The 27,804-nt window shown below is 36.7% G+C and overlaps 1 protein-coding gene across 1 annotated transcript in view; it reads left to right on the top strand.

The window, feature by feature from the left end:
• The first annotated feature begins 214 nt into the window (after positions 1-214).
• SVEP1 (sushi, von Willebrand factor type A, EGF and pentraxin domain containing 1) overlaps positions 215-27,804 on the top strand; it is a 116,351-nt gene continuing 88,761 nt past the window's right edge. The window contains exons 1-3 of the mRNA XM_070938573.1: positions 215-954; positions 8,888-9,143; positions 10,741-10,917. Of these exons, the coding sequence (XP_070794674.1) occupies positions 412-954; positions 8,888-9,143; positions 10,741-10,917 (976 nt within the window). The 5' untranslated portion in view covers positions 215-411. The remainder of the gene's footprint in view (positions 955-8,887; positions 9,144-10,740; positions 10,918-27,804) is intronic.

Raw genomic sequence — 27,804 nt, 5'->3', positions numbered from 1 at the left:
TGACAGCCTGGCAGACACCGGCGGGGCTCTGGTGACAAGGAATCTCAGGCAGCAACAAACTTCGGCAGAGCGAGGAAGAGGACGGGGGAAGAAGAAGCGGAGGGAAGGGAGGGCAGAGACACTCGTATCTCCCTTTTTTTTTTTTGCCTTTTGAGCGCTGCGGGGAAGGGCTTGCCGAGGGGGCGGCGGCGGCGGCGAAAGGAGAATAATTTTTTTAGCAGGGACGCGCCAAACCGAGACAAACGCGCGCAGCCCTCGCCACGTGCGCGCCGCGGTGAAGCGAGTGGGAGACTTAAACTCAGCCGTCGGGGGGGAAAAAAAAAGGCCGGGCCGGGCGTGAGAGGAGGGAGCAAACCCGTGGGGGAAAAAAAAAAGACTTAATTGTAGACGGGCGGACGAGCCCCCGGAGGGATGTGGCTCGCGGGGCTGTGTTTGTGGGTCGGCGGGGCTCTGGCGTGGGCGCCCGTGCAGCCCCGCAGCCTGTATCGCCCCTTCAACTTGAGTTCTCTAGCGGCGCTCTCGGCTCCATTCAAGCCGGCCGCCTCCGGGACGTTGTTGCCGGAGTCGCCCGGGGCGGCGGCGACGAGCAACAAAGTGGAGAAACTCGGGCGGGCTTTCAAGCGGCAGGTGAGGCAGCTGCGGGAGAAGAGCGACCGCTTGGAGCTGGTCTTCTTGGTGGACGAGTCGTCGAGCGTGGGCCAGGCTAACTTTCTCAGCGAGCTGCGCTTCGTCAAGAAGCTGCTCTCCGACTTCCCGGTCGTGCCCACGGCCACGCGGGTGGCCATCGTGACCTTCTCCTCCAAGAACAACGTGGTGCCACGCGTGGACTACATCTCGCCTCCCACTCGAGCGCAGCAGCGGCAGCACAAGTGCGCCCTACTCAGCCGCGAAATCCCGGCCATCGGCTACCGAGGGGGCGGCACCTACACCAAGGGGGCTTTCCAGCAAGCCGCGGTAAGTTGGTTGAGGTTAATGTGGAATTAATTTACCAGCTCCGGATAAAAACTCGCAGTTTATTCAGGCGTGCGTTAGTGATCTGTTCCGGGGCTGGACTAGAACCCACGGAGACTTGGGTTCCAGTCACTGCCAAGTTCTGATTACAGGTAGTCCTCTACTAGGACCACAATTGAGGCCAGATTTTCTGTTGCTAAGTGAGACAGTTGTCAAGTGCATTTTGCCCCCATTTTACGACCTTCCTTGCCACAGTTGTTAAGTGAATCACTGCAGTTGTTAAGTTAGTAACAGGGTTGTTAAGTGAATCAGGCTTCCCCATTGACTTTGCATGTCACAGGAAGTTGCAAAAGGTGATCAAATGACCCAGGGACACTGCAAGTGTGAAGCAGTTACCCAGCATCCAAATTTTGATCACATGACTGTGGGGAATGCTGCAATGGCCATAAGTGTGAAAAATGGTCATAAGTCACTTTTTTAGTGATGTTGTAACTTTGAACAGTCGCTAAATGAACTGTTGTAAGTCAAGGACTACCTGTACTCCTTTTGTGGCCTTGGTCGAGTCAGCTTGACATAATAACTAAAACTGCAAATTAACATTTTCCATGCGACTGTCTGGTTCTTGCTAATTAAATAGTTTGAAAAAATGGCGTGGGCTTCCCTAACACAATTTTGGCTGCCACTTTTGAATGCTTTTTGCTCAAAAAAGCTGTGCAGGGCATACACCAAGCATTTTCTATAGCTGCTTTTTCCATGCTTGATAGACTCAGTAAATTTCCACACAGCATGATCAATACTTGGGGATTCTGACAGTGTACTCTCAAACTAGATGGTACCAGCTTGAAGAAAATGGTCATTCTAGGATACCATATTTATTTGCAACTTGAATGTGTAATATATTTTGGAAAATTAGGTCAGAAAAGTCCATCTTTAGAGACACTTGTGAGATGGGTAAAGATGGCCAAGTGTCCCCATGTGGCTTCCTGACAGCAGCACTATTAAAGGATTGAATGGGTCATTCCAGATAATACAAAACTTCTATACATTTTTACATTTGTAAGAATGTAGTGTTTTTCCAGGAGAACTTGAGTAGAACAAGCTGTGACATTGGCAGTTTGTGGTTTTTCAGTGTCTTTTCTTTTTTAATGAAAAAAAATGATGGTGGATTGGGTGATTTGTAATGATGTCATACAGAATTCCTATCATACAAGAAGAGACAATATAATACTTTCTCCACTCATCTTCCCTAATTAGAATCTCCTGTATGCTATTAAGTATGGAAGCAAAAAAAGCAAATACAGTGACAGTTTAGAAACTAATAAGCATATTATCAAATAAATTGTCATGGATCTCTATTTCATCGCAGATGCTCTGCTGAAAAAACATACAACAGAGGTATCCATATTTTTTTTCTGGTTGACTATTAATGAAGTTTGAGGGATAGGTCAGTTTATATTATCAAAAACTAGTAAGGAAAAACACCTCTTTCTCCCAACATTCATGGAAAAAGCCCTAATCTAAATCAAACTTCTCACATATGTTTTTAGTCCCAGAGAATTATCCTGGAAGTTCTGATCTCAGATATCCCACAAATATAAAATTTGACCCTAATTTCATATATTCAGAGCCAAACCACATAACTGCATTTATTTTCTCCACAGCATAATGTAACAGGATGTCTCATCCATTCCATCACAGCTGTTCTTCACAGAGAAATGTTTTTCCCAAATGTTTCTTCCATCAAGTTTCACACCAATATGAGTGAAATACATATGGATATAGAAGGGATACTGGGGGGTATAAAGTGGTTACAAAGACTTTAAAAGAAAAAAAAAGTTGTCAAGAGGTTTTGAGTACCTCCTTCTTCACTGCCAAGTGCTGAATTGCTTTGTATATGGTCAATGCATTCTGAAGTGCTTTGCATACTGTATTGTCTTTGGCAGGATAAACCATATATTGTCCTACAGATATTTAGCTTCCATCAGCTTAGCTAACACAATCAGTTGTGAGAAATTATGGGAATTCAGCAACTTTTAGAGGACTATAGATATAGATGCTGGTTGACCATTCTTATTTAAATGACAGGGTCTGTGTGTTGACCTCATATGCCAGGCATAAAAAATAAAGAAATTAAATAGCAAAAACGAATCTGTAAATTAAGGTCTGAAATTCAGTGTTTGAACTAGACTCAGAGTCAAATGATGGATACAGGTAGTCCTTGATCCTGAAGGGGAAATTGATTATGAAACAAATATGTTCCATGAACAAATTCAAAAAGATATATCCTATATATATATATATGTATGTATGTATGTGTGTATATATATATATATATATATATATATATATATATATATATATATATATATATGTTTATGTAAGTTTTCACGGGTATGTATGTGTGTATAGTTAATATTTCGGGTTTCTTCCCGTGTAATTGTGGATATATCCCTAAAAGGGTAGAAGCGACGTTTCGGCAGAATCCCATCTGCCATCATCAGGCTTATGCCAGTAGTCATTTTGCACTAACTGACGTTGGAATTTCAAATCTGGTGTTGGTATTCTGGGATGGCTCCACCTTTTCATTCTGATTGGTTGGGAGTCCCAGTATGTGTTTATTGGTTTGGCTTCTATATACACATACATACATACATACACACACACATACATATACATATACATATACATATACATATACATATACATATACATATACATATACATATACATATACATATACATACGCACGCACACGCACACACACAATCTTTTATATATACTAATCCAGGAAAGAAGATAATAGAGAACTAATTTTAAAATTATTCATACTTTATGGGAGGATGCCATCTATGCAGGATAGAACACAGAAGAAGCCTTTTTCAGAAATCAGTTCTGGCTGTGCAGAATTTTGTAGGTTGGATAATGACAAATTAAAAGAAATACGTAGACCTGGAAAATACGATAATAGAAATTATTTGTTTTTGTAATGGTGTATTTTATAGATTGTCTTGTTTTAGGCATAAGGAAAGAGCAAGCGTGCTGCTTGCTTTCTCATGGCAGAGGGACTTGCAGAACAAAATCAAACTAATGTAGTATTATTTTCAAATTAGGTTTTGACTCAGTTTTATGAGGAGAGGAAGAAGCCAAGGATCCCAATTAAAAAGTAACTTCGTTTATCATAACATACCAATGTGCTCAGTTTGTATAGAGAGGTGTAACATTAATAGCATATTGCAATAATTAAGATAATACAGCTGTTTTGCAAAGTTTGCTATATTTACTGACCAAATAATACTATTATTATACTAAAATTACTGAGGAAATAGAGGAACTTACATTTTAATGATCATCTTTATTTTCTTCCTATGAAAAATTGCACCATTGTCTTCTATTTTCAAGCTCAAACTACATTTATCTTTTTGATGGGAAAGATTCCACTGTTATTCAAGCCAAATAAGACTGATTATTTTTTGCAGGCCAGATTACAGCTTCAGTCTTGTACAGATTCCTGAGAAAAATGCACTTGCTTTTTATGTGACTCTTTAAAGCGAAAGCTCCTTTAATGAGTTGACTCATGTAAAGCAGCTGCTTTTTTCTCAGTCACCCAGGTTATAAAGAACCATCTCTTCCAAAGAATGTTCAAAGCATGCACAGCTCTAGAAGTCATGTAAGTATTATAAATACTTCAGTAGAGAAGAAAGAAGTTCACAGAGCAGTGCTCTTTTAGTTAAAATTTACACACAAGATGAAAGAAAGGATAATGTTATTTGGATATGTGAATGACCTTAGCCAAAATTTGTCAGGAAACACAAAGTGGCTAAGATAATTGATTACTAATTAAATATATACATTTGCTGCAGAATTGTGATTTATGATATCACTATGATCAGTTATCCACCCTTGTTCTAAATCCAACTTTAATTTGTAGATTGACTGGTTTTTGCTTTTTAAGAAATTTGTCTTTAGAGGCCAAGGAGAGCCCCTGAGTTATTTTAGCACTTCCTTCCTGGAAAGTATAATTACATTCTACAATAAAAGAAACAAAGGCCCTGATTTTATTATTGCTTAGTGGTCCAGCTAAAGACAACTGCAATTAGTTATCTTTTTAAGTGGCATTAGAAAGGAAAATATTTCAGTTTTTCCACTTTGGGTTAAGAGAAATATTTACTGAAAAAATAGACTTTGTCCTGACAGGTTAATCAATTACATGATGATAGAGGAACTTAATTGCACGGTTAATTAATTGTAAAAGAGATGACTGTCTAAGAAGAATTTTGAAGGAAATTTTAAACATTGCTTCAGCATTTTAAGTACCTTATTCTTCAGAAAGAAATAGAACTGTAAATTTAAGATGGTCCAACCGAAAAGGAAAATCAAATAAAGAAAAAAGTACAAATGCCCATAATTTTTTCGCAGCAACAAGATTCCCTAATTTATCAGTGTAAATGGTCAACTCCAGTTAAAATCCTTACTGAAGCCCCTCCACCTCACTGTTTATATGAGTACCTGTAAACATGCTTATCTATAAATATGTGTATATACACCCAGCAATTTTTTTATTGGCTTGCTGAGAGCTGTAGTCAGCAGGATTGTTCAACAAACAGAATATTGATCAACAGCCATAATAACAATACTAGTATTCATATCTTTTTTCTAGTTTGCAACTCTCTTTATCTTCCATAGGACTGAAAGCCTTAGGCCAAAGAGGATATAATGAACTGAACAAAATGAACAAAAATTCATAGGAATTATTTGCTTGATTTATTTATAAAACTGTGGTAATCATTTTTTTTAAATATGTTCATATGTTAATATTATCACATTGGAAACAGCCAGCCACAAAAATATATTTTCCCCACTTGGTTCAGTTTAATATATATTTAATAAAGTGTCTCTTAGCCAGAATACTGTAAGCATACATGCGTTTTTTTTTATTGTGGACATGTTTTTCTTTTCTTCAGAATAATCATTCTCAATAAACCCTTTCTTATGTGCTTGATGGGTAATAATTTATTCATGGGATAAATTGCTCATTTTTTGCTCCTTTCTGTCCTTTGTTGATGGACACTTTTAGATGATATACTCAACCAGGTTCATAGTTTATTATAAATTCCTTGTATCATACATCCTATCTATTCCCTACAGCTGAGCATATTATTTGCTTTAGAGTTTATATAGGGTTATTTTATGATTATAGTTTCTACCTTTACTAGCTAGAGAATACAAACCTAAAACATTTTAGCATACTAAACCACGTGAATGTGTCCTCTGGCTCATGCATGATCCCCTGTGATTTTGATTACTCTAACTTGCTTTATATCACCTGCTCATGTCATAGATCAGGCTTTTTGCCCTTGCAATAATTCTACTGTGCAAAAATGTACTCGGTGTGTGATGTCTTTCTTCAGATATTTGTTCTTACTTTCTATTTTCTAAGATTCTTGCACATTTCCATGATCTTATTTCCTTTACTCTTCTCTCCACCAGAGGTGGGTTTCAGCAGGTTCTGACCAGTTCTGGAGAACCGGTAGCGGAAATTTTGAGTAGTTCAGAGAACCAGTAGTAAAAATTCTGACTGGCCCCGCCCCCATCTATTCTCTGCCTCCCAAGTCCCAGCTGATAGGGAGGAAATGGGGATTTTGTAGTAATCTTCCCCTGGAGTGGGATGGGAATGGAGATTTTACAGTATCCTTCCCCTGCCATGTCCACGAGCCACGCCCACCAAGTCATGCCATGCCCACCAAGCCACACCCACAGAACCGGTAGTAAAAAATATTGAAACCCACCACTGCTCTCCACCATGGCCTTGCCTATGAAGAGATCCTTTCCTAAATTGTTTACTTCCTACAATTTGCAGTACCATGAAAGAAGCAGACACTACAAGTTACAAAAAATGTTGTTCAACTATTTTTGAAGAAAACAGCATTTGGGGGGTGGGGGATAGGTAAAATTAAAGGGGGCCTTCATACTATGCCCCTAAGTAATTTCCTGCATCCCACCAACAATGTCAGTAAGTATACTGACAGTCAAGAAGTGTGTGGATGCATACTTATTTAATAAATAAATACTTTATACACTAACAGAGTTATTTCAGGAAAGCCCCCTCTCCAAAGACTATCTCTGACCAATTTGAATGGCATGAAAACTACTTCTTGATCTATTTGAAAATTTATCTGGTAAATACAGCATTCTGTATGAGCGAATACCCATCAAATATGTTTAAATAATTATAATATCTGTCTCTTTATTTTGCAGTTAAAATTTAGGATGACTAAATTATGACTACAGAGACAATGCCAAATCCCCTTACACCCCTCAAAACCTCCTATAGCTATGGCTGTTACAACTGAAAGCACAGTTTCCTAACATTTTGAGATTAGAAACCAATGAAAGCTTTAGATAAATCCTAATACACATGAAATGATTGCTGTTTTTTTTTAAAAAGGCAAACTACATTTTATTCCATGTTTGAAGAGGCCTCAAGCATTTTGAAGCTCTTTCTCAATTCTTCATATGTGTAGATTTTGGCAATCATGTTTAACATGAAGTATCTTCTCCAAAATATCTCTGCTCATACCTACTAAAACTTCCAATAAATCTCTTAAAAGAGAGAGAGAGATGTATATATAAATTGTTGAATAAGCACAAAACTGGTTCAGACATGTTTAACCTCAAAACTTCACAATTGTTAAGCATTGCTACATGTTTAAATTTATTCTTTTTTAAAAACAGGAGTAGTTTGATGGGTTACAGTTTTTAGTTTTTATTTAGATCAAATTAAATTTAGTAAAACACATATTTACCCAATATCCAAAACTTATTTGCCTAACCTAAAACTTAAATCAAATGAAAAATGAAGTAATATGTAATTCTGTATGATTTCTACAGAAAAAAAATGCCTTTTGTTCTTAAGAAACAGCAGTAGGACAAAAAAAATCTGAGGTGACAGAAAGAGTTTGGATATAGAAATAATTTGGAAAAGAAAAGAAGAAAAGTTTCTTTGGTAATTTATTTATTTTACTTTATTATTCAAATTTATGTAGCTGGCTATCCATTTCAATATGGATCCAAAACAAATGAACTGTATAGGTAGTCCTCTTAATGATCATTTAGCAATGGAACTAGCAACTCCATTGCTAAACGAAATAGTTGTTAAATGAAATATCACATGACCGCTGTGCTTAAATGATAGCAATTTGGCTAGTCCCTGTTGCTGTCATTGGGAGTCCTATATGACTGTTAAGCAAGGACCTACCCTAATTCAAGCCATTCCCATCTTGGTCCCTTCCCAGCCCCAAGGCAAGAGACTGCCTCCAATTCTCCCCACCTGCCTGTTTGCCCCATATCACTGCCATTTTAGTTACCCGCCACCCCCATGGGTTCAAATGACAAGTCACAAGAGCCTTCCAGGAAAAGCAGTGGAAGTGATGAAATTAATTATGCTAGTAAAGAAAATAGGATAATATTTTCCTTTAGAAATAATTTTTAAAAGCTTGCTGTAACTTGAAATATGCATAACTTGGTCTTTAAAGGTTAAATCATTTGAATATATTTAGCTTAAATGGATAATCACCAGAAATGTATAAACTGTAGTGGGAAACTGGAAAAAAAAAAAACCCATTCCAGACAAAGTCAGTGTCAAATAATTTTTGTATTGTTGCCTTGCTGTGGTGTGATCAGAAAAGGGAAAGGAGTAGACCACCACCAGGGGTGGCAGAAAAAAGCTTTCACCAATATCCAAAAAGCATTATTCCATTCTGTATTATATACCCTGTCTCATACAGAAATGTTGATCTTACAGTAGTCCTTCAAAAAACTAAATTGTATAAGAAAACAGCGAATGTTGGTAGAAGAACCTGTGAGCAGATCACCACCTTGATAGTTCTGCTTGATTTTTTCCCTCCCCCCTCTTTTTTTTTTTTTTTCCTTTTTCTAGCAAATATTGGTTCATTCCCGCGTAAATGCTACCAAAGTAATATTTTTGATTACGGATGGATATTCCAATGGAGGGGATCCTCGTCCCATTGCAGCATCCTTGCGTGAATTTGGAGTAGAAATCTTCACATTTGGGATATGGCAAGGCAATATCAGAGAGCTGAATGACATGGCTTCTCATCCAAAGGAGGAACACTGCTACTTGCTCCACAGTTTTGCAGAGTTTGAAGCTTTAGCGCGCAGAGCTCTCCATGAAGGTATTGGATCTAGATCTGGCTTTGATTACCTGTGTGTTTTCAAGTTCAGGGATAATATATGATCTGAATTTGAAATATATGGCCGTTACACCAGTACAGGTAGTCCTCGACTTAAGACCACAATTGATCCTGACATTTCTGTTGCTCAGCGAGACAGTTAAGTGAGTTTTGCCCCATTTTACAACCTTTCTTGCCACAGCTATTAAGCAAATTACTGCAGTTCTTAAGTTAGTAATATGGTTGTTAAGTGAATCTGGCTTTCCCATTGACTTTGCTTGCCAAAAGGTCGCAAAAGGAAATCATTTGACCTGCAACAGGTCATTTGACTGTTGCAACACTGCAACAGTCATAAGTATCAGCCAGTTGCCAAGTGTCCACATTTTAATCATGTGGCCATGGAGATACTGCAGTGTTGTAAGTGTGAAAAATGATCATAAGTCACTTTTATCAGTGCCATTGTTACTTTGAACAGTCACTAAATGAACTGTTACAAGTCGAGGATTACCTGTAATAGATTAACTGGAAGATATTCATTATGCAAGCATAACATTGTGAAACTCGACCGTATCCCTTGCCCAACTACTGTAGTTATTTTCAAAGAAAGATGTTCATTTTGATTTTAAAATAATTCTTCTGATTGTGATTCAATGTCTTTCATTACACATGAAAATTTAATGTGTGTGTGGCAGGTTCAAGAAGAATATTTGTGACCAATCACCCCAATCTCATATAGTTAAAATGAAGTTTTCAGGACACCTTATGTTTGTACTTCTGAACAATCCATTCACTTTATTTTTGCCTCTATGTCTTACACTTATGTAGAGACTTAAGCGGCACATTAAATCATGCCTCCTCCTTTACTCAATATACAATATTTCTACATTGAATAAATGAACTATACATGTTTTTAAACTTGTGTAGGTTTTCAGAATTGTAAGAAAATGAATTGCATTTTATAAATACAAAAATTAAAAATTGAATTGCATTTTATAAAAAGTCAGAGACTTTTGGAATTTTCTCTTTGAATATCTTGATTAGAGAATAAATGTTTGTATTAAAGTCTACAGAACTCATTTTAACCGTATGTTCAAGAGACTTTACCTGATTAATTTACTGGGTAACGTTGTCAGATAAAATTGGAAATATTAAAATGTATAGTTTAATGATTATTTTCCATCTTTTAAGGATAGAACAATGCTTTCTAGATAGACACAATAATGTTTGAATGAGAGGACTTCTCTATCTCAGTTTTATTATAATAAAGTTTGCATAGGATAATAATTCCATTATATCCATGGAAATTAATTCGCAGATGCAGATTTCCAAGTGTTAACGAAATGGAGCAGAACTATCATTGGAAATTAATTGATCTCTTATTCTCATCAAGTATCTGCTTGAACAGGAAAGATAAATGGATTTAAAAATAATTAGCATTGTTTCAGTAATTTTAACTATTAGGATTTAGCTTACTTTTGCATTTCAATGAAATGCCTACTTTAAAAAAAAAAAAAACTCTAGATGAGTAGATGTCTCTAACTATTTATTTGCTTATTTATTTGGAACCCCTATCCTGTCCTCCCAAATATCCTAATTACAGATCTGCCTTCTGGAAGTTACATTCAGGAAGATATAGCATATTGCTCCTATCTTTGTGAGGGGACTGAAAATTGTTGTGATACCATGGCAAGTTGCAAGTGTGGTACTCACACAGGACACTTTGAGTGTATCTGTGAAAAGGGATACTATGGCAAAGGACTACAGCATGAATGTACAGGTTAGTAACTATTTTCTTTTATTATATTTTATATCAGGCTTGGGTTTGGGCAAGGTTGTTCACAGCTTCCCAATGCTGTATATCCCAGCACCATACTTATTGCACCAATAGATTGAATGGTTTTACAGAATTTATAACATATTCAAGAAATGTCTGTGATAGCCAAAGTCCAAATGTGAATATTTAGCTAGCCAAATGGCTCATAGCTCCTTGTTTTTGTATGCAATTTCCATGCTTAGAGTTTCGATGTGTTAAATTTGACTTCACAAATTACATGTAATGCATATAATCCCACAAAAGCCCCACTCATAATATAAATATCCATCAAAGAATTTGTGTATACTGTAGTGTCTAGTGAGTATGTTGATGGAAAACTTGGGTTTCTTATTTGTGGAAATTGTGAGAAATTGTCATCTTTCAAGTGCCCCATCTTGGACATCAGTAGACCCAAACCATCATTCAGATTCAGTTTTTTATTTAGCTGAATATATAATTGTTGGTTTTATATAATTTGCATTTTCTTGTAAATATTGTTAGTATGTAATTGGATATATTTTGAGAGTCAGTACACATCATAGATTTCCTAACTGGCTAGATACCAGTACCAATATGTTACCTTGCAAGGTTCTCTCCACAGTAGAGATCTTAGATAGCATAAAATAATATAACCATACTTGGGGCAAAACTTTGTACTTCTAGTTAAAATGTGTGATGTGACAAGTATCTAGGTTTTATCTAGGTTGTTATGGGTGTACATGAAAGTAGAAATCTATAGGTTAGAAAAAGTTATATGATATGCTCCAGTTAATTGTGATAATGGTAGAAGGAGTTCTGGGGAAATTTGTCCAGTTTTCTGAATGAATGCAATCCAGAAGAGAAAATGTTATCCTAGCTGATGGACAAGATAGTAGTAAGAAAAATAAAAAGTGGAATGGGCCATTCTGAAAGCCAAAAATAAATGCTGACTCTTTGGTGACTGTCTCCTTAAGGAAAATACTGTTTCAAACAAGTGTAGTAAGCTATATTTGTTCAAGTAGACACCGTGGAAAAGGAATGAATTAAAAAGCATGATGAATCTCACTATACATAATAAAAGAGAAAGAACAAGCATAGGATATAAAAGTGATGAGGAATTCTAGATTTGGGGGTTTTTTGCAGAAGAAAATGAACATGGAAGAAAAGGAAAGAAGTATTATGAACTAAAATGCAAATCAAATGACTGCAGAAAGTAGGAATCTTATATGAAACAGAAGAATAGTTATCTCCCAACAAAGTTGGAAAGATCTAAAGAAAGATAGTGTGGAAAATGCTTATATACAGTGGAAAGAATTGTGTAACAGAGCATGTGGAGTGTATGTGTAATTATATTAACAGAGTATGAAAAAGGATGCTTGGTAAAAAATGATGAAATGAAAGATGCTGTAGATAAGAGAAAAATGTATAGAAGAGAATGAATGCTTCCAAATCTGAGAAAGTTTTCTATAAAAGTATAACACTGTATATAGAGAAAAAAGATATTTGCAAAAAACAAATGAAAGAGAGCAAGGAATGGTTAAGATGAAAAGAAGCAGAGAAAATGCAGGGGCATGTTGATGGAATTAAACAATTGTTTTGGAAAGGCTGAAGATTGCTAAATAAAGAGTCCCCAAGAGAGTGAAAGGAATTAAAATAAAAGTGATGAAATTATTTGGAATGAAATGGAAATGAGGAAATGCTGGAAGAATTTGTTTAAAGTATTGATAGTAGCTGCATGTGGAAAAATGGAATTGAATCAAATGCTACATTAATTTCTGTCTGTATGGAGATTGTGTATGTGTGTGTGTGTGTGTAAATGAATAAAAATAATTATATGAATGTTGTCAGATTTGGGAAATGATAAGGCTGCTGTTATAGATGGTACAACTAGAAAAAAGTTAAACTGCAGTGGTACCTTGTTACACATCGTTAATTGGTTCCTGGAGGTGTGATGAGTACCAAAAATGATGTACCAAACAAATTTTTCCCACAAGGAACAAGGTAATTAGTTACAAGGCAGCCAACACTGATAAATTCTGGCTTGTACCAAACAAACTGTAAGTATTGGGATGAAATTTTTGTGTCAAAATGTTTTGAGTACCAAATTCAATGAGTTTAAAAGCAGTTGAGTACCAAGGTACCACTTTATTATATGTTTGTTTAACAATTAATTGTGCAACTTGTTTAACATTTGTGAAGGTTGCACTTATTGGGAAAATGTGATTATTATTCCCTTGTACAAAGAGAAAGGCAGCAAGAGGAAATGCAAAAACTACCAGAGGATTCACGTATAAGTGTGCCTGGATAGGTGTTGAATAAAAAGAAATCTAGTTGAAAGAGATAATGACAGCTAAGATTTGGGAAGAGCAATGTGGCTTTATGCTCAGCAAGGGGTAGACAAACTGAATTTTTGCTCATCAGCAGGTTGATAAGAAATACGTGCTGATTTAGATAAAGAAAATGATCTGTCATACTTCAGCAAATAGAAAATTTTTAAGGGTGGCGCATGTTAACATTAACATCTGAAAATTTGCCACCTACTTTGTGTGTATTTGAAGGATTGGAGTCAAAGTTGCACACACAAATAACATTTGGCCCAAGGAATTGATTGTTTATTTTATTATTTATTAAATTTATTGGCCATCCATCTTACCACAGGGTAACTTTAGGCAGCCTAAATATTAAAAAGATAAAACTATATAAATAAGATACTACAAAAATACAAAGTACAATACATAGACCTAGCTAAAAGATGGGAAGGGAGGGAGTAGGATGAGTGGGGGGGATAGGGAGGGAAGTGGGATCTGCTATTAATCTATCAACCACTCCCCCATGTGAAATTCCCCCAGAGCCAGATCTTTAAGCTCATGTTACATGAGCTTAAAGCGCATGTTACAAAAGTTGGTGCTGACCTCACTCTGGAGGGGCAAGATGTTCCAAAGGGTAGGAGCGATGGCAGGGAAATCTCTTACCCTGGATCCCGCCAGCTGGAATATCCTAACCGATGGGGCTGCAGCATGCCTCCTCTGTCAGCATAGGTGGGGTGGGCCAATCCCAGTGACATGAGATGGTCCCTCAAGTAGCGTGACAGCATGCCTTGAAGTGCTTTAAAGATGATTACCAGCACCTTGAATTGTACACAGAAGCAAACTGGCAGCCAGTGCAGCTTGTAGAGCAGTGGTGTTACGTCCCAAGAACTGCCTGCGCCACTGCACACTGCACCAGCTGTACCTTCCGAAAGCTCTTCAAGGGTAGCCCCACGGAGAGCGTGTTACAATAGTCCAGCCATGAGATGATTAGGACTTAAATGGCTGAGTCCAGGGACTCCTGATCCAGGAGAGGCAGCAATTGGCATACAATAAATTGTGCAAAGGCTCTCCTATCTGCAATTGCCACCTATGTTTCTTGCAAACATAGCAGTATTTCTCCAATTGCTACAGTTCCTTAAAAAAATTGGAAAACCACTAGTGACCCTTAGCAGGGAAAACTGCTTGGAGGTCTTCTAATGAACTGGTAATACTGCAGGGCAATAGTAAGCAAAGAACTGAATGGCTCATTAAGATGCTGCAATCATACTGCTTTGAATTTTCCTATACCTTATTTGTTGCAAAGCATAGTAATGGGGTATGACTGAATCCAAAAAGATGGGATGTCAAAATCTCCAGTTAAATGAGGTATTTCTGACACTAGTAAATATAGTAAAATAGAATACAGATAGTTCTCAACTTAGAAGAGTTCATATAGTGACCTAAGTTACAACAGCCCTGAAAACAGTGACTTAGAACTGGTTTTCACACTTACAACCACTGCAGCATTCCCACAGTCACATGATCAAAATACAGATGCTTGGCAGCGAGTTCATATTTATGATGGTTGCAGTGTCCTGTCCCGGGGTCATGTGATCACCTTTTGCAACCTCCTGACATGCAAACACAATGAGGATGTCAGATTCACTCAACAGCCATGTTACCAACTTAATAATTGCAGTCATTCACTTAACAACTGTAGCAAGAAAGGCATAAAATAGGGCAAAACTCACTTAACAAATGTTTCACTTAACAACAGAAATTTTGGGCTCAATTTTGGTTGTAAGTCAATGACTAACTGTAGAAAAAAAATCTATATATTTTTTGTTTGTTTCATAGCAGATTCAGAAAAATTGATATTGTGCCTCTGAAGTAAACACATGCATCACTTTCCTAGTAATCTTAACATGGCATTTTGACTCTCCGTTATAAAGCAACCTATAGATAGTGGTGATGAAAGAAGCATATATGGTTCTTGGCTTTTACACAATTGAATAATCAGATGAATGCATTCCTGACAATACTATGTACACTTTCCCAATCATACCAAACTAAATTATTATTTCACAGACTGCATGGTTAAGAATCTATTTACTATATAGAAGCAGCAAAGTTAATTTCTTTTGGCTAAAAGATGATGGAATACGGTACTTGATTCTACTGGCATTGCTATAGTCTTCATAGATCCTGTCTAGAACAGATAAGGCTATTGTGCATTGGACCAAAGTTTAACTGATTTGTAAGTGATATTTTACTTATGAAAATATCTACTATAATAAAGCAGAGGTTAGTTCTCCACTAAGCATGGAATTATAACCTCCATCACTCCTGAACATCAGCAGTGCTGATTGGGATTGCAGTCCAACAATTGGAGGACTGTGAGTTCTTTCTCTCTGCTGTATTATCTTTTTTTGTTTCTGCTTTTAGATTTTGTTCAAAAACATCTCATTCCAAATAAAGCAGGACAGCCAATTTTATTTAAAAGGAGTAGTAGATGTTTGAACCAATACTGGGGGGATGAGGGATAAAATGAGGGGGAGGAAAGAGATTGAGATCACGTTTAAAACACAAGGCAGTTGTGCAATACTGTGTTAAAAAGTGTATCGAAAAAGATATTTGGATTGTGTGATCAGCTTAGTATATCAAGGAACTAGGCTGACTCTGTGCCTAAAATATGTCTGCATCTTCCAAACGCAGAGGCTGTGGTGGCTCATTTAGATTTGTTGGGGGTTGTCTGGGGAAGTCTTGGACAATGTAGTGGTACATATTTTAGGAATCATCTCAATGGACTTTTCCTTCATGTTCTGTCAAGCTATCTTGAGCTCTATTTTCTAGAAAGATGAGAAACAAATCTAGCAAAACTGTAAACAACAGTTTATTTTTAAGAAAGATTTTGGTGAAGTCTCTTTTTAGCAGCTCTTTTTTTATATTCTAGCAGCTGCTCTAAATTTTGCACTCTTGGCAGAAAGGAAAGTCTTCTATATCCTTTCATAACTTTTGGACATTTTACTTTCTCTTTTTATGTATTGAAATGTTATCTGATAACACAAGAAACTTAACTACCAAAAAAAAAAAAAACACCAACAAAAACAAAGCCAAAATCAATCCACCAAAAATCACATACTACATTAAACTGGATAATCTAATCTCAAAATATAACTAAAATCAAGATGTTTTTGCAAATAGAAACAAAATAAACCTTCCCTAGACCCTATCAGCTAAAATCAAGCGTATACATTAAAAGTTGCTAAATATAGAAAATCTCCCTTATAAAAGTTCTACAATTTGAAAGCTACTGCTGTACCTCAGAGGTAACACTGAAAACTGTTGTGGCTGATTGATGGCTTTAGACCATTAGCAAGGTCTCCTATTCATCCTAAATAGATTTTATTTATTTTAAAGAATGTATATAGCTGCCTACTCGCTCACAGCAACTCTAGGCAGTTTACAAACAATAAAAACACAATATAAGAAAAAAACAAACAAACCTACCCACCCACCCATGGCATCAACATAGATTTTAAGCCTGTGAACTTACTATAAACTGAAGTTCAGGTGAGGAAATCCATTTTTCTTCAGTTTCTTTATTATGTTGCTGATTAGATAAGTGTAGGTATCCTCTACTCTAACACATTCTTTACCTCTTAATCAGATGCATCTGTTGTCATGATAAAGGTCTTATACAATGGAAGGATCAATACACAGCAGTACATACTATTGATCAAACATTGGCTAATGTTTTTCTGTTCGCTTCACCAAGTTCATTTTTGTACCTGGATAATCTAGTCAGGTACAGAATTCTAATAATGTGTAGACAATGCCAAACAATCACGTGAAATGGTTGGTCTTACAAACGGGAGTGGTCAGGGGCATCTACTTTGGGTTTCTGAGGAGAAACACTACTTTGCCCATTTAAATAAGAACCTGATTTTAACCCAGAAAGCAAACCTGATTTTAAACTATCTATTATAAGGATGTCCCATCACTTTATAACAGGGGTCCTCAAACTACAGCCCGGGGGCCGGATATGGCCCACCAAAGTCAATAATCTGGGACACGGAGGACCATGAGGCTGCCCCGCCCACATTGCTCCTCCTACCCACTGGCCCCTACCCGCTTTCTGGAGGCTGGGGAGGCCAAAAACGGGACATGCGGAGGGCTCTGGAGGCCAAAAATGGGCCCATTTTTGGGCAGCAGAGAGGTACTAGAGGCTGGGGAGGCCAAAAACGCCCCCCTTTTTGGCCTCCCCAGCCGAGAGAGAGAGAGAGAGAGAGGGGGGGGAGAGAGAGAGAGACAAACAGAAGTCCCTCATACACACCCCAAGGCAGCCACATCCCTTCACTATCCTGCTTTCCACCCTCAGGAGCATAACAAATTAAAGTTTAATTTGTGTGTATTGTTCGGACTGCTAAATTGGCCACACCTACCCAGTCACATGACCACCTAGCCATGCCCACCCAGCTGGTCTGGCCCCCCGAACAGTCTGAGGGACCATGAATTGGCCCCCTGTTTAAAAAGTTTGAGGACCCCTGCTTTATAACCTATTTATAACCTTTATAACCTTCCCAGTTATCAGGAGAAAAATCACAATGTTTTCTTTAAAAATCAGAAAGTATGTCTGCTTGTTCCAGCCAAAGCACCCAGTTTTAAGAATCCCTCAGACCTTCTTAAATCTCTTAGATCCCTACCTTCTCCTAGTTACCTTGTATCTCCTAAAGGTTTTCTTAATCAGTTAGCAGGTGTCCTGGAGATTGGTCTGTAGCTGATCCTTGAAGTCCAGAAGAATGAATTCAAAAAAAATATTCTTCTTATTCCTACTCATACCAAATCAATTCTAATTCGCCCTAGATTTCCCGGTAGTACACCAGTTTAAAAGGAGAAAATTCTGCATCAAATCCAGTCATTAGAATATTCATTTATCAACTTTCATAATGTAGCTCATAACATCCAATTGAAGGTCTCCATTAGTAGCATGATGCTGATACCAATTGTTCAGTTTCATGAATTTCTTATAGCTCTTTTCCTAATTCATTTATAAGATGGTCATTTGCATCTCAGTCGCCCACTCTTTCTCTAGTACAGAGGTGGGGGGAACGATGGCCCTTTCATGACTTCTGGACTTCAACTCCCAGAATTCCTGAGCCACCATGTCCACGAGTCATAAAAGGGCCATCGTTCTCCACCCCCTGCTCTAGCATATAAATCCACTAATCCTAATTGAAGATCTTTATTAAAAGCAACTGCCTCAGGGCCTCCACATAAAAATACATTGCTTTTTCTGAGATGTTTATTAGATAATAGTTTCCCAACATCCATCACAAGTCTCTGGAATCACGGTCATCACCATTGTTGCAAAAGTATGTTAATCTTATCCCAGCTAGTCTGCACCAGTTAATTAATATAGCATTATTTTGAAACATTAATAAGAGCTTGTCCTCATCCTCTCCAATTAAAATTCTGATTCCATCTCTAACTGATCCTTTCCACCACTGCACATCCACAGGGTGGTAACATCCTTTAATATTATGTTTTTGTTATTATAAAAAATAAAATCCAAAGATGAGGTGGGACAACACTGAAATTACTCACAGCTAAGTTTGCCTTTCAGTAATATAGACCAGCAGTGGGCATCTTTGGCCCTATGCTGCTCAGGAATTCTGGGAGTTGAAGCCCTCAGATTATTGCCTACTCTTCTATTGAGTGTACCACTAGTGGTTTCAGTTAGAGGGGTTAGAGAAATATTTTGTAATAAATAAGTACACCAGATGCACTGCAGTTTGGCTGTGTGGTGTATGTACTCTGGAAGCCTCAATCATTGGTGTTTAGACTGCAAACCAACACATTTTATGGTGAACACAAATTTTGTTGATAAATTTTGTCATAAGTATACAAAGATCACTGATAGGAAATGAAAAACAGGCATTTTATCACTTTACATATTATTTTCAGAAAACATACATCTGCATAATTTCTTGCATATATAGGCTGGCTTGATACCAGCTTTTTAGCAGTGTTTTGAATCTTTAAAACTTAAAATAATAATACTTCTTAAAAATCTGATGGATGAGTCCATGTTACTGGATGGAAACCAATAATTGTCTTTGCTTGAACTTTTGATGACTTTTATAACTGCCTTTTGTTGTAATATGGCAAGACGTATCAAATAATATTTCTGTATCTTATCCAAAGAATGTAATCATTCAACTGCCTAGAAATTGTTTTTCTCTCTTTTCTTTTTTCAAGAGTGACTTAATGTAGTAAATTAGCCTACTGCTTTCCAGATGTGCCTGATTACAATCCCCATCATCCACAGATAGCAAAATTAAAGGAGCTGAAGTTTTAAGAAAAGTTTTAGAATGCTTCTGTTTGTAACACAAGACTTAAAAGTAAATCATTTGACATTTTATTTTGGACTTCAGTTGTCTAAATGCAGTTACCAATAGCCAACTGCTAAATAGCATTTAATAAATATGTATGGCTTTTTAAGAAAGCCTTACAAGGAGAACTAATATAAAATAGAATACCCATCCAAATTGGGTTTATAAATTTTCACAGCAGCATTAGTTTCTTTAGTTGCTACTATTTTTTATTTTTATTTCCCATTTATATCAATTTTATATTTTAACCCTTTTACTGTAGGCAGGGTAAGTAAAACATTCATATTCCTCCTTATGGTGAGTTCCATAAAGTCCAGTAGATAAATGTGTTTCTCTTCAAGTTACATGATCCTGATTTCTTATATGCAAATGGAGATAAGATAATGCTGGCAGTTCTCATGAGCTACTGTAAAAAGAACCAACCAACTAAATCAGGATTAGGCCAAAATGACTCTTTTTGGCAGGAGAGATAAAACACAGTTTTTAAAAAATTGCTCATCAGAAAATTGAGCAGAAATTTTTTTTCTGTTGTTTCAAACTGCTCACAATTATCATTGGAAAGCTGGCATTCCCAAACCATCATTTTCAGTGTACATAAGCAAACGTTGTTAACAATATTGATAATTGTTTGGAATGTGGTTTGGGCAACATGTCTATGTATCCTTCACTAAAAAAAAAAAAAAAGTTCTGCTGGTGCAATGTCGTTATGGTATACAAATATCCTACAATTCTCACAGTGCTGCCTTAATATCTATGTATACCTTACCCATGTATTGTGACTACTATTATTTATCCTTCTTATTATCTTATCTTTTATTGATGGCATTATTATTATTCTGTTGCTTTGCATGTACACTGAGAGCTTATGAACCAGAAACGAATTTCTTGTGTGTCTAATCACACTTGACCAAATAAAATATTAAATTCAATTCAATACTGGGAATAAAATAATTGTCCCTCCAAATCTAGAGCTAGAATTTTAGTGTTTGGAATGTGAATGTTTCTTTAACCAATGCTTAGGTACCGGTTTATTTTATCTGCTCCTAACAGAAGTTCTATCCAGCCAGGTGGCAGCACCCAACTGATCTTGGCTGAATTCAAAAGCTAAATTAGATTAAACAGGTTTAGTTAAAATTTGGACCAGAAATCACCTGGCAATATCAGGATTGTAGGATGGATTGGGAAGTCAATTTTTTTTAAAAAAAATACTTTTTCATTCTTTTGCCAAAAAAACTAGATGTGCATTGACTATGAAGTCATCAAGAGTTGAGTCTGAATTCAAGACAGTCTTTATTTGTTAAGAACACTTTCTCCCTCTTGTCTTTCAGCATATGGGTTCTAGTAACTGAGAGCATACACTTGTATATTTTTAGCTACTGGATATATTATATTGGGATAAATTGCAATCTATGTAGACCAAAAGGCTCCAGAGAATATACATGCATGCTGGAGGAAACATCTGTAATGGATACTCTCACTTTGAGTAATTGTACTTCAGGATGTACATATGAGCATATTTTTGTCAAAATACTTAGGTAGTTAAGTGAGACTAGCAGGGGAATTTACATTATATGGTTGAATGTAATCAGTGTTTTACAGGTTACAAAAAAATTATTTCTCTTGACCTTTTTTTAAGATGTAAAACAACAATTAAGTTGTTTTGAATTGTTATTATCTTCATACAGCAGAATGGAATGAAGCTGATTAGAATGAAATGATAGCAACTTTGGGTTGTGGAAATAAATACCTATGTTTTGTTGAATTTCTACAAAAAGAGAAACATCCAGATCTAAACTATTCTTCTTCTAACCTAGGAGTCCCCAAACTTGGCAGCTTTAAGACTTATGGACTTCAACTCCCAGAATTCTCCAGCCAGCTATGAGTTGTAGAGTTGAAGTCCACAAGTCTTAAAGCTGCCAAATTTGAAGAGCTCTGTTCTAACCTGTTAAAGGCCACAATTTGAAAAACAAGCCACTTAAGTCTCCACATTGATTTTCAGACTGAGAAATGAATTCCTTCTTTGCACAATTCTTACACAATTCCTTCTGATAATTAAGGAAGTAATTTTAGTTTCTTCCTTTTCTAGACATACTTCACATATATAATGATCTGTAGACATTGGGTACTATTCCAAAGCTTCCATCATAAAGGGGCTATTTACCTGCCTTCCGGAAAGAAAATCTGTACAAGAAATTAGGGAAGGGCAAAGATTCAATTAAAGAATACTTGAATCTTTGCTGTTATCTTTCGCTTCTCATTTCTTATAGAGAGATTCTTCCTGGAAGACAGAAAAATAGCCCCTTTATGATGGAAAAATCTGTGGATGGTACTGTATGTTTATAGATCATTACATATGTAAAGTATGTCCAAAAAATGAAGAAACTAAAATTATTTGCCTATGAAGTTTCCCTCATGGAAGCCATCACCAAGCTGGTGGATGAAAATGATCTCATTTGTAAGCATTTAGCTCTCCAATTCAGAAGCTGGATCTATTCTCAGGGTGATCCAGGACACTTCTGCTGTTTCTGTGTTGTATTGCTGCACATTCACAGTTTACAAAATAGGAAGCAAAGACTTTTGGAAGGGGCCTGGCCACCATCAGTTAAAATAGAACTAGTATAGGCAGATTCCAGTGATATGGTTGAGACAACTCTAACATCTACAAATGCTTTGGTTGGCTTCTTCCATTTGGACTGTAGAACACTGATTTTTATTTAAGATCACTGTACCATGAAGTTATGTGTTTTTTTTCTGTAAAGAAAAAATGCCAAAAATTATATAAAATATAATTGGTTTTGTTCATAGGTTCCATCTCTAACTTTTTTTTTAACCAGGAGAATATTTGGTTCATATGACAATCTTAAAGCAAATGGATGGTTTGTAGCTGTACAGCTCAGGAGGAGCCAAATTTTTAACAAATTGCGCTGTGATCATTTGCGGTCAGTGTATTTATGTGTGCTTAGGATGTAGTTCAACATTTATGTTGCAACTCAATGACTAAATGGAAGCTTATTTAGGAATAAGTCTTCCTTTTTAGAAATCCAGATAAACCAATACGTTTGACTCCTGCTTTTAATCATAGGCTGTATTGTATAATTAAGTACTGGCTTAACCTTAAACCCTTGATTACATTCTAATAGTACTCTGCTTTGATCTCTCCCTTTTCTCTTTGATTTATTATGAATAGCTTGGATAAAAATTAAGCGATATGCCTGCTAATACTCTCACATTGACATTTTCTTGGTGTAAGTGAAATTTATCCAGCTTTTATGAAAGCAGTAAGATTTAGATAAAAAGTTTTCCAAATTTCTGATAAAACTTGTTTTCCCCCAGAATTAAAAATGGAAGCATAGCACATCAGTTTTACACAATTGAGACTAAAATTACTATGGGTTATTGCCAACTATAGGTGACAATGACATACATTAGGCACTCTCTGGACAAACTATAGCTGCACCTGGGTTTGATATAATTACATTTTTCCATTATAACTGAACTGCAATAAAGTTTTATTTTTGAGCAGGATACAGAAAGAACCTAAGTTGTTTTTTTGCGTGTGGCGTCATTTTCCCCTATAGCTTATAAAGAACAAGGCTAGCAAATTGTATTGTTGTCTTTTAAAGAATTATGGCGCAAAGATTACAGTTCTTCTCCCCTAACACAGAATGTCTCTTTGAGCAAGAACATTGACTACAGGGTGCCATTTTAATAACCAAGTCTAACTTTTGCAGAAATCCAAACCTGAAGAATCCTTCACAAACGTAGCCTGCCCTTGAACATATCCAATGACTGATAGACTGACTCCTCTTTGTTGAATTGATTTACAACATTGTTAGGAAATTGTTTCTAAGATGTTATCAAAAATTCCCTTTCTGTACCTTGAAATCATTATTACATGTCCTGCACTCTAGAGCAAGAGAAAGCAGGTTTCTTCTTTGACAATATTTCTTCAGTGTTCTTTAACCAGGGCTAAACATTCCCAACTATTTGAATCTATATGCTTAAGAATTGCCGACTTCTATTACTTCATTTTCAATTTTAAGAGACTATCAATGGAAGAGAAGACTAGAATTCTTCCTCCTCTTTGTGCTCCTCCTCCTTCTTTTCTTTCTCCAACTGAATGCAACTTCTTCAAGTAGAGGGGAAAATTCTTAAGGACTTTCTCTTAAATACACTGTAAGATGGGAAAAACCAGATCAAGACATGAAGGTTCAATTAAATGTATTGCTAATAGCCTATGTACAGAAATCTTCTCAACTAATTGTGGGCACCTGCTTAGAGTTAGAGAAGGGTCAACAGCAATCAAAGAGGGTTGTACTTAGTTCTCATGTGGCTTTGGTTACTTGACGTCCGGCTTGTGATTATAACATTGCAGTAAGATGCAGTAATTTCACCATCATTTCCAACATTCTCCACCATCATTTCACAAATAGAGAAGCTGGGAGGAAAACAGAATTCACTCCTGTTTCTGCCACTTTTCTGCTCACCCACGCTTCATAGCACTTGTCCATGGTATCTCTACTCCCCCACTGCAGTTGTGTTTATGGTTGTACTTCATAGTGCCTACTTGTAGCAACCACCTGTACTCTGTAGCACCTGCCCATGGCACCCTCCACAGTACCCACACACCTGTCTACACTCTAGTACCTGCTTGCGGCACTTCCGGGCAGCATCTGTGTACCTGCCAACTTGCTTGCCTGGGTCTCCTGCCTCCTCCACTTAATAGCCTGTGTGGTTCTGGATTTACAACTGCAACCAGGACTGCAGGATTGCCATCACCAAGCACTGTGGTCAGGTGATATCAAGCTGTACAACTGTATCACTTAGCAACATAAATTCCCAATTGCCACCATAAGGTGAGGACCATCTGTTTGCAAACAATTTTTTGCCACCTAGATTTTAGTAACTCAAATCAGCATACTAAATTAACTGCACATCTACAAGCAGGAATGAACCACTTAAGCAATCCATAAATTTCAGCTAAGGAATATTTAAAGCAAACTGGATATAGAAGCAATGTCCGTATCCCTTTGTGTTTAGTTTTTCATTCTAAAGGATTACTGTACTTTGTCCCTGGTTTGAATGAGCTCCTCTTGTCTCCATCTGTCCTTTGTTTTTATAATGATCAGATTTGCTGTTTTGCTTTTTGCTGACTGTGTGAGACTTAACTTCCACAATATTCAGTAAAGCAATAAAAGGATTTCAGTTTGCAGAGTTATAATTCATAGGTATTTGGGAATGAAATAAGAATTCCAAAGAAAAAAATGATGCAAGCTAAAGTAATTAACAAAGTTTACATGACTCATTTTAGTAATTTTTCACAAATACATTTAATCCTTCGAAAAATACGGGTATATTGTTAGGTATCTAACAGTTATAAGGTGTCTAGTGGAAAAAGAAAAATGTGGGAAATAATTATCTAACTGGAGTTAAAATGGGAAATTTGTTATCTGACAGCTTGTGAGATTAAATAGAGAAGTTAGTTTGTCAAAGCAGCCCTTTTCCTTGTGTTAAGTGAAAAATTCAAGTCAATCACAGGACATTGTGCAGTTGTTAAGGAGAATACCAGTACAAATTAAGAATAGAACAGAACAGAACAGAACAGAACAGAACAGAACAGAATAGAATAGAATAGAATAGAATAGAATATTCTTTATTGGCAAGACATGATTAGACACACAAGGAATTTGTCTCTGGAGCAGAAGCTCTCAGTGTACATACAAAGCAACAGAGTAGTAATCATAATGATACCAATAAGAGAGGGTGGTAAAGAAAAATGAGGATATTAATAATACTATAGCTATACATTATGGGTAAATATCTTTAGACATAAGACAGTATTATGGGAGTTAGGTGTTTACAGAATGATGGTATGGGGGAAGAAACTATCTTTATGTCTAGTTGTTTTGGTATGCAATGCCCTATAGTGATGTCCTGAGGGGAGAATTTCAAAGAGTTTATGTCCAGGATGTGAGGGGCTTATAGATATTTTCTCTCTAATTTTTTTTATGTACCGCATTTTGCCTAGTATGCTTACAAGGTCAGTTACAGTTTTTCAGAGATAAAATACCATCTAAAATAAACAGAAAAACCCTTTAAAGCAAAATTTTAAGTTTATTTTTCCTTATCAGTAGTTTAATCATTCTTTTGGCTCTTCTGGCATACAGCTGTTATTTAAATCATGTCTAGAATTAGAAATGTTGGTATAGTTTCAGTGTCAACTTTGGGCCATTCATAATCATTAGGAAAAATCTATTTTTATCATTAACTTAGAGATCTTTAGCTTCAATTTTGTCCCAAAGGGCATAACAATACTCCAGAAAAATGATGTATTTATAACATAAAATGAATTGAAAAGCAATACTTTTATGAATCCTGCTAACTGAAAACAGATATATTTTAAAACCTTTGAAGGAGGTTATGCACTCGATTAGGAAATTACAGCTCTGATTAAAAGAAAATTGAATTATCAGTTTAAGAAATGCATTATGAATTATGCAACAAGGGCTGTGATATTTACTCTTCTTCTCCAAAAAATAGCTTTCTTGACAATTGACAAAAATTGGGAGGAAGAGACAAGATGCAATGGGGAGAAGGTGGGATCTTACCTTAGTCCATTCACTACCTCCAGAATGACATACCCCATTGGGTCCCCAGGCCAGGTATGCAGGTCCTTTCAGAAGGTCAAAATCTTACTGTGGGGTGTCCGATGTTCCAGAGGGTGGGCTCCATATCAGAAAAGGCTTCTTTTCTGGGCCCACCAATTGGAATTCCTTGACTGGTGGGGTCCAATGCATGCTCTTTCTGCCTGTGCAGAAAGTGTCCATGGGGTCGCAGGGCGGCCTAATCCCATTGGGATAAAATGGTTCCTCAGATAATGTCATTGAAGGGCTTTAAAGCTAAGGACCAACACCTTGAATTGGATATCTTTGATTTTCTGTTAAATAACCTTTCTTGGATTGTTCCTTCATAGTCCATACAGAATCTTATACTGTTGTCCCTTTATTCTAGTAAATTCCTTTGAAGAATCTGAAATATTACTATTTTGATGTTTTTCTACATGGGGGGGGGCTTTAATTCTATTGGTGCGGCGCCTGAGATTTTTAAGTACCTATTCATGCTGCCATGGCCATCATTGCATGAATACGCAATGCCCTTCATGGCAACCACATTGACCAAAACATGCTCTCAAAACTTTCCGATTGCTTCAGTAACTTCTCTTGATTTCATAAATAAGCTTTTTAACAAGTGTATACATTACTTTGAATCAATATTTCCAATCTCTAGAGACATAGACTTACAAATGTTTGTAGGGGTTAGGGTTAGGGTTAGGGTTAAAATGTTAATTTTTATTTTCTTAGCTGTCACAGCCGTCACAGATTTAATTAAGCTTGAGGAATATGCTTCCAGGCCACAGAAATAAGACTTTTTGTCACAAGTTATGATATATTTTTCACTGTGTCTTTATATGAACGTATCAATCTTATTTTATAATCTGTAATACTTTACAAATTTGTATTAAATATTAGTGTCATTGAGAAAATATGTATATAAAGATCAAATTTCTAAAATAGTATTCTTTACACATAGACAGTATGAACTTTTCCATAGGGAAAATTGAAGTAATCCTAGTTGGAACCTTCCAGCTCATTCACTGTAATGAATGATATTTAATACATCATACATTCATAGAAATAATCCTATTAAAACTACTGTAAATAGAGGGCGATCCAAAAGAGCAATTAAAGTTCAAGGAAATTACATCTCTGAGCTTTCTGTCCAGATGGTAGAGGAAAAGAGAAGAAAGAAATACTCAGACAAGGAGCGACGTATTCAGAGATACTTTCCTCTAGTCCTTGGAGTAGCAGGAAAGTTAAGCCATCATACTTGGAACTGTTCGTTTTGCTGGTCTTTTCAATCAGCGTTCCCTAATCATTTTGTCATCAGGGACCAGTTTCATGGAAGACAATTTTTTCCACAAACTGGGGGTTCCTAACAGGCCAAGGACCGGTACAGGTCTGTGGCCTGGGGATTGGGGCTCCCGCCAAAGAATTGAGGCCCTTGAATGTGCTGGAGAAGACTCCTGCAAGTCCCTTGGTCTACAAGGTGATCAAACCAGTCAGTCCTAGAGGAGATCAACCCCGACTGCTCTTTAGAAGGCCAGATCCTGAAGATGAAACTCAAATACT

The sequence above is a fragment of the Pituophis catenifer genome, unplaced genomic scaffold (genome assembly GCF_029215685.1).
Source record: "Pituophis catenifer annectens isolate HBS135680 unplaced genomic scaffold, rPitCat1.0.hap2 SCAF_2, whole genome shotgun sequence".
In the NCBI taxonomy this organism is placed as follows: domain Eukaryota; kingdom Metazoa; phylum Chordata; class Lepidosauria; order Squamata; family Colubridae; genus Pituophis; species Pituophis catenifer.
Note: the sequence above shows the minus strand (reverse complement) of the source record. Positions and strands in the feature narration are given on the sequence as shown.